This window comes from Oxyura jamaicensis, assembly GCF_011077185.1.
Source record: "Oxyura jamaicensis isolate SHBP4307 breed ruddy duck chromosome 2 unlocalized genomic scaffold, BPBGC_Ojam_1.0 oxy2_random_OJ73003, whole genome shotgun sequence".
In the NCBI taxonomy this organism is placed as follows: domain Eukaryota; kingdom Metazoa; phylum Chordata; class Aves; order Anseriformes; family Anatidae; genus Oxyura; species Oxyura jamaicensis.
The window spans coordinates 2328-9443 of record NW_023303486.1 but is presented as its reverse complement, the minus strand read 5'-3'; the positions used below and the strand labels follow the sequence as shown (position 1 = coordinate 9443).

The 7116-nt window shown below is 70.0% G+C and overlaps 1 protein-coding gene across 2 annotated transcripts; it reads left to right on the top strand.

Moving 5' to 3' along the window:
* Positions 1-406: 406 nt before the first annotated feature.
* On the top strand, positions 407-6053 carry LOC118157027 (zinc finger protein 585A-like). Of its 2 annotated transcripts, none has more exons than XM_035311284.1 (4): positions 407-559; positions 1189-1297; positions 1851-1964; positions 2208-6053. In XM_035311284.1, exons 1-4 carry the CDS (start codon positions 536-538, stop codon positions 4952-4954), a joined length of 2994 nt encoding a protein of 997 aa, XP_035167175.1. In that variant the 5' UTR covers positions 407-535; the 3' UTR covers positions 4955-6053. The 2 variants fall into 2 exon arrangements, with proteins under 2 accessions (XP_035167175.1, XP_035167176.1); XM_035311285.1 differs by having other exon boundaries at positions 528-559; positions 1810-1964.
* The last annotated feature ends 1063 nt before the right edge of the window (positions 6054-7116 follow it).

Here is a 7116-nt window from a genome sequence, read left to right as displayed (position 1 = left end):
GGGGGGGGGGCCCTGCTGGGGCACTGCGGCCATCACGGCCCGCCCCGAGGGACCGTGCTCTGCTCGGGGCTGTGGGCGCACCAGGGCCTGCTCAGGGACCCCCGGTGGTGCCGGGACCCCGCAGAGCCCGGCTGTGTTCTGCCCCCCGGAGCCTCGGGGCCGGCAGCCGCAGCTCCCCCTCCACACGGCCCCGCCGCAGGACTACAACTCCCGGCAGCGCTCCGCGCGCGGGCCGCGGGGACGCTTTCCTGTAAACAGAGGCTCTGAACTCGGGCCAGACCCCGGGGCTGGCTCCTTCCTTCCCCCTCGGATAACTCGGAGGAGGAGGAGGAGGAGGAGGAGGGTCCGGGCTCCCGCCGTGCCGCTCCCGCCGTCGCCCGCTGCCGCCGCGGCGCTCACTCCTCCGCTCTCCTCCGCTCCCGCAGGGCCCCGCAGCAGCCATTTGGAGGAAGTTGGGGAAGATCCGAGCCCGCCGTGGAAGGTGGAGGGAGAGGACACGGCCACCGCTCCGCGCCCCACGGCCCCGAGGGGCACCATGTCCGCCGGGGGGGCTCCCCAGGTACGGCGGGGGGGGGGGGCGGCGCGGTCGAACTCCGTGCCCTGAGGGGCCGAGCGCGGTGTGGGGGGCGGGGGGGAGGCCTCGGGCCGCCTTTTGTGCCGCCGCCTCGTCGTGGTCGGCCTCCGGGGGGCCGGGAGCTCCCCCGGTGCTTTCCTCCCTCCTCTGGTCTCTGAGGACCGCTCTCGGCGCCGCGCGAGACTTTCTCCTTGAAATTGGCACTTGTGGAAGTTGTGACAGGCGCCGCGGCGCTGCCTGGGCTGGCTGCTGCCATCTGTTCCCCTCGTGTTCCTGCCAAGCCCCCGGGGAGCTGCGGGGGAGGGACGAGGGGAGCCCCGGGGAGGGCAGCCGGGGCGGACGGGGCGCCGGGCTTCCCAGGGAGGAGCTGCTCGGGGCTCTTCCCGCGGCCTCCCCGCTTGGGTGGGGGCTGCTGCGGCCCTGAGGCGCGGGGGAGCAGCAGCTCGGCGGTGCCGGACGGGATCGGGGGGCGAGGGGGCGACGGCACGGGGCTGCCGCGACGCCCCCCCAGCACCCAGGCCCCGCGGGAGGGGCGAAAACCAACAGCAAAGGAAAAACCAAAGCGAAGCGGCCACGGCCGGCTGCTGAAACGCTTCCCCTCTCTCCTGGAGCAGCCTGCCCACGTCCTGAACCTGCTCCCTTACCCCAGGCTGAACGAGGTGCCCAGGGCTGGCCATGAGCTGGATTCCGCGGGCGCAGAGATCCCCTCCGACCCCTGCACAGGTGAGGGCTCGCGGGGGGGGCTCCTGCGTCCCCTGGGGCGCGGGGGGCGGCGAGCAGGGAGCAGGATCCGGCCCTAAATCCTTACAGATGTGGCACGGGGGGGGGGGGGGCCGGGCAGGCAGCCGGTGCAGGTGGGGACTCCCCTTCAGTCTGCGAGGTGGGGGCCGCGCGGGTTGCGTTCCTGTGGGAGCCTTTGAAATCCCGTGGTAGGAGCGGGAGGCGGGGCCGGGGGGCGCCGGGCTGAGCTGGCGAGGCTCTGGAGGGACGTTTTCCAGGGGAGGCTGTTTTCCAGGGGAGGCTGTTCGCGCTCACCTTGCACCGCAGCGCGCGTTGCCAGGAGGGGGGAGGCTGGAGCTTGTGTTGCTTTTTATCTTTAATTACACTTCAGGCAGCGGCAGCTTAAAATAGATGAAAGCGGTGCCCCGAGGCTCGGTTAATTTTAGCTGATTTGTGAATTCCCGCCGGCATCTCCAGCACAATGACGACGTGTGTGCCGAACGCATGTTTTGCAGTGTGACAGTTGATGGTGACCAGCTCTTATCCCTTCAACCAGGCTACAGATTTTTCAAGCCCGGTGGCTTGTTCGGTATTAAACAGTCGGAGGAGCCGTTCCCCGAAGGCCAGCAAATGCAGGAGGACAGCAAGATCCTCGTGAGCCCGTGTGCAGGTAGGTGCTTCCCGTGCCCTTGGTGGTCGGCCGTGGCAGGGGCCGTTGGTCCCGTGGGGCCGTTTGGGGCCGGTTACTGGGAAAATCTTTGCCATAGCCACGGGTGGCTCCAGCAAGCCACGGGCGGAGCGGGTTCAGGAAGGGTTCAGGAAGGGTTCTGTGTCCCCCCCCCGGGTAATTAGGGCGCTGTAACCTGCGGCCAAGGTCTCTGAAGTTGATGTCTTGAATCTTTTTGGAATCTAGTTGAGCCCGGGCGAACGAGCAAAGTGGAGCAGCCCGACGAGAAGCCCGGGGTCGCCGCGGGCTCGCTGGAGCTGTACCCCGCGGGCGCCGGCGGTTCCGGCCGCTGGTTCCATGGCGGGCAGCGCGCGCCCGAGCGGGCGGGCGTGGAGCGCGACGGCGCCGCCAGCCTCAGCCCGCTCCCGTCCCGGGTGTCCTGCTGGGCCCCCCAGCTCGGCAGCGGCCCCTTCCGCTGCGCCCAGTGCGGGAAGGGCTTCCGCCAGAAGCAGAGCCTCATCACCCACGAGAGGATCCACACCGGGGAGAAGCCCTACAGGTGCGGGGACTGCGGCAAGAGCTTCAGCCAGCGGCCCAACCTGCTGACCCACCGCCGCGTGCACACGGGGGAGCGCCCCTTCCCCTGCACGCAGTGCGGCAAGAGCTTCAGCCAGAAGGCCAACCTCCTGGCCCACCAGCGCATCCATGCCGCCAACGAGAAGGCGCTGGCCGGGGGCGAGCAGGAGGACGGCGCCTCCGGCAAGCCGAAGCTGCGAGCCCCGCAGCGGAGCTACCAGGACGACACCCCCTTCGTCTGCCCCGAGTGCGGGAAGAGCTTCCGCCAGAAGCCCAACCTCATCACCCACCGGCGCATCCACACGGGCGAGCGCCCCTTCACCTGCTTCCTCTGCGGCCGGAGCTTCAACCAGAAGACCAACCTGGTGACCCACTACCGCGTGCACACCGGGGAGCGCCCCTTCGCCTGCACCCAGTGCGGCAAGCGCTTCACCCAGAAAACCAACCTGGTCACGCACCAGAGCACCCACACCGACGTCCGCCCCTACCCCTGCGGGCAGTGCCAGAAGTGCTTCAAGGACAAGGTGTCCCTCAAAGCCCACCAGAAGACGCACGCCCCGCGCCAGCGCAGGTGCCCGGGCCGGGGTCCGGCTCCCGCCCTGCCCTTCGGGGCCGCCCCCACGCTGCTGCAGCCCGGGGGCCCGGAGCAGGAGGCCGCCTTCAGCCCGATGCCGCCGCTGCCCGTTCCGAAGATCCCCGAGAACCAAGAGCTGTACTCGTGCACGGAGAAGGGCTTCCCCCCCAAGGAGCAGCTCCTGCCCCACCAGCAGGCCCCGCTGGGGGAGCAGGCCTTCCCCTGCGTGCAGTGCGGGGAAGGGTTTTGCCCGAAGGTGGCCCTGCTCCGGCCGCAGCACGGCCCCGGGGCGGAGGCTCCCGCTGGCTGCGCCGCCGGCTTCAGCCCCGGCCCTCACCTCCTGGGGCACCTGGGGGTGCAGCCCGTCCTCGGGGAAGGCGCAGCCCCCGCGCCGCCCACCCCCGGGGCCGAGAAGCCCTTCATCTGCAACCAGTGCGGCAACAGCTTCGGCCTGTGGCTCTCCCTGGTGGCCCACCAGAAGACTCACGTCGGGCAGAAGGCCTTCCAGTGCCCCGAGCACGATAAGAGCTCCGGGGACGAGCTGTCCGCCAAGTCTCCCCAGGAGAAGGATTTGGACGGCAGGGCCTGGCTGTGCCCCGAGTGCGGGAGGAGCTTTGTCCAGTACGAGCGGCTGGTGAAGCACCGCCAGAACCACAGGGGCCGGGGCCCCTACCGCTGCGACGTCTGCGGGAAGCGCTTCAGCCTGAAGACCAACCTGGTGACCCACCAGCGCATCCACACCGGCGAGCGCCCCTTCACCTGCGGCGTCTGCGGCCGCCGCTTCAACCAGAAGGGAAACCTGGTGACCCACTACCGCACGCACACCGGCGAGCGCCCCTTCGCCTGCACCCAGTGCGGCAAGCGCTTCGCCCAGAAGCCCAACCTCATCGCCCACCAGAAGACCCACTCGGGCAGGCAGCCCTTCACCTGCCTCGAGTGCCCCAAGCGCTTCAAGAGCAAGCTGTCCCTCAGGGTCCACCAGCGCGTGCACGTCGTGGAGCAGCCCCAGAGCGAGCCGGGCCCGGGCCAGACGCCCCCCAGCCTGCAGGCGCACCCCGGCAGCCCCTACCCCTGCTCGCTCTGCGGGGAGTCCTTCGAGGAGCACGGGGAGCTGCAGCTGCACCGGCAGGGCCACGCCGGCGAGCGGCCGCACGCCTGCGCCGAGTGCGGGAAGCGCTTCCGACAGAAGGTGAACCTGGCCGTTCACCAGCGGACCCACACCGGGGAGCGCCCCTTCCACTGCGCCGAGTGCGGCAAGGGCTTCAGCCAGAAGGCGCACCTCCTGCGGCACCGCAGGACGCACACCGGCGGCGTGCCGCCCTCCTGCTGCGAGGGCGCCTGCCCCGCGCACCGGGACGAGCCCGACGCCGGCGCTCCCCTGGGGAAGGGCTCCGCGCCGCCCGGCGTGCTGCTGCCCCCCTGCTCCCGGGGGGCCGCGCAGGGATCGCTGCCTCGCGAAGAGCTGCGGCCGGGAGCGCAGCCCCCGAACAGAGCGGAGAGCCCGTCCGGGGCGGCAGACATCCTGCTGCAGCTGATGCAGGAAGACCAGCACCTGGTGTCCGGCTCGCACCACCCGCAGGAGGCGGCCGCGGGGCCGTGCCCCTGTAAGTGCGCCGAGGGCGGGGAAGGCCTGGCCGGGAAGCCGACCCTGCAGCCCCAGTGCTGCTGCGCTGACTGCGTGAGCCAGAGGCAGCTGCTCCTGAAGCCCCAGCACGACTGCCGCGCCGAGATCTGGTGCAAGTACGGCGGCTGCGGCAGGAGCTTCGAGGACAAGAGAGTGCTGAGAGTGCCTGAGAGAGCGCACGGCGAAGAGAAAACCTCGCCGTGCCCGAGCTGCTTGTAACGCGCCCGCGCGGGCCGCCATCAACCCGTCCGAGCGAGGGCCTGGACCTCATTGCTCTTGCACTACGGACACCAAACCTGGACAGGGCTCACGCCAGGAGCCGACTGCTGACCAAACGGGGACGGTGCGGGGGCTCCAAGGGCCTGACGCAGGGGAAGCTGCGAGTCAGAACCCGAGGGGGCTACCGGGACGTGGTGGGGGCTCGGGAGGATTGCGGTGGCTCACGGGAACAGGACGCTCTTGCGAGCGGAGCACTCCGGAGCGGGGTGTTGGACGCACCGGACTGGTCACGAAGCAGTTCTGGACTCGGACGCTGCGTGTGCGATTTCTGTCTTGTGAACATACCAAATGTGTAAAGCGGGTGGAGCTGAGGAGCAGGAGGCACTACCGGGACTGTGGGTCTGCGGTGCTGGCTCCTGCTGGTGGCTGCCTGCGAAGAGGTGGACGGCGAGGGGCGGGGAGGAGCTGAGGATCCTGCGCGTCGGCTCACAAGTCGCCTCCGCCGAGCAGGAGGCCGGGCGGAGGCGCATCTGCTGGGCCCTGGCCCCGGGCTCCGCTGGGGGCTGCAGTCCTGCGGTGCGCAGGCCCCGGCGTGGGGCACAGAGGGGCCTCGGTGGGCCGAGAACTTGTGGCAGAGCCCTCCGTCCGCCTCTCCGGGACCGGCTGTCCTTCCGCAGGATGTTTTTGGGACGGGGAGCCGAGACCCGCTGTCGGCTGTCCGCTGGCGCGGGCGGAGGAGGAGCAGCTTCGCGGGGAGGCGAGCGAGCCGCCGAAATGCGGTACCGGGTCTCGTCCTGCCTCGCCGGGAACCCGGTGCTGAGGTCCCTGGGTGGCGGGGCTCGGTGCGGAGCCCGCGGCTTCACGGCCGGAGCGGAGGAGCCGGCGGTGGGGAAGGCGTCGGCGCAGCCAGGCGCTGGTGGCCACCGCGGGCCGTGCCTCACCGCCGCATCCGCAACGGACCGCAGATAAGATAAGCATCTCCTCCGAGCCGGGGGGGGTCATACAGGGTGAATTATGGGGGGGGTGGGTCGGGGAATGTAGCTTCTGCTTCTGTACTTGCTCTGTGGATAACCTTTCTGACTAGCACCTCTTTCTGGTACTCACCTAATTCTGCATAGATAACCCGGGAGCGCTGGCTGCAGCCTGCCCGGCGCTGCCCCGCGGCCGCGCTCACGCTCCCGGGCTGGAAGCGGGGGAGCCGCTCGGCCGGGCTGCGGGGGCAGAGCTTTGAGGGATGGGAACCGCTGGCCTGAAAGCTGCTCCCGCTTGGAAGCGCGCTTCGCATAAAAAGGGGAAACGAATCTTGCCTGCTGCGCCCGAGGGAGGCCGCCTTTCCGCTGCTCCCCCCTCACGCGCCACGAGCCGCGTAGTCCTCAGCCCCAGCTATGGCAGTAGAACCCTATCTTGCTTTGCTCGGCTGCAGAGCCTCCTTGCTACTACAATGGTTTGGCAAAGACCTTCACTGAAAACGTTGGATGCTGTCACCGGCGCCTGGCGCGGCGCTGCGCTCTCCCGGGGCGCTCCTCCCCTGCGTTTCGGGGGCGCACCCCGGGCCTGCAGCGTCAGGAACCACCTCTGGCCGTGCGGTGCCCGAGCGCGGGGCGGCGGTGGGGTCTCCGTCCCCAGAGGTGTTCAACCCGCCTGGACGCGGCCCCGGGCAGCCCCGCTGGAGCGGGCAGTGCCCGATCGGCGCGGCCCTCGGCCTCTCTGCCCCGTAGGGCTTGGGTAGATGCTGCCCCACGGAGCGGGGCCAGCCGCCGCCGTGCCAGTTTGCCATCACGCCGAGGGGACGCCGGTACGGTCCCTGCCGGAGCTGCAGCCTCGTTAAGGCTCTTTTAGCTAACAACGCATCCGGGCGGTGGTGGCGGGGCCGTGCGAGGGGTGGCAGCTGCCGGGCGGGGGGTCCCTGGCACCCGAGCCGTCCCCGGGCAGGGGGTGGGCGTCCAGCCCGCAGCGCTCGGCTCTGCTCTCTTCCCCTCTGGCAGACACGCCGCCCTCTCCCCTCCGCCTAGCATCACGCTCCAGCAACATTTCAGGTCCTTGCAATTCTATTTTTTTGAGGTTATTTAAAATAAAAGCTTTCTCACAGCAGGTTCCTGCCTCCTCCTTCCCGGGAAGCGTCGCTGTGGTACCGCGGTCTGCGCTGCTGGGGGCACGCAGCT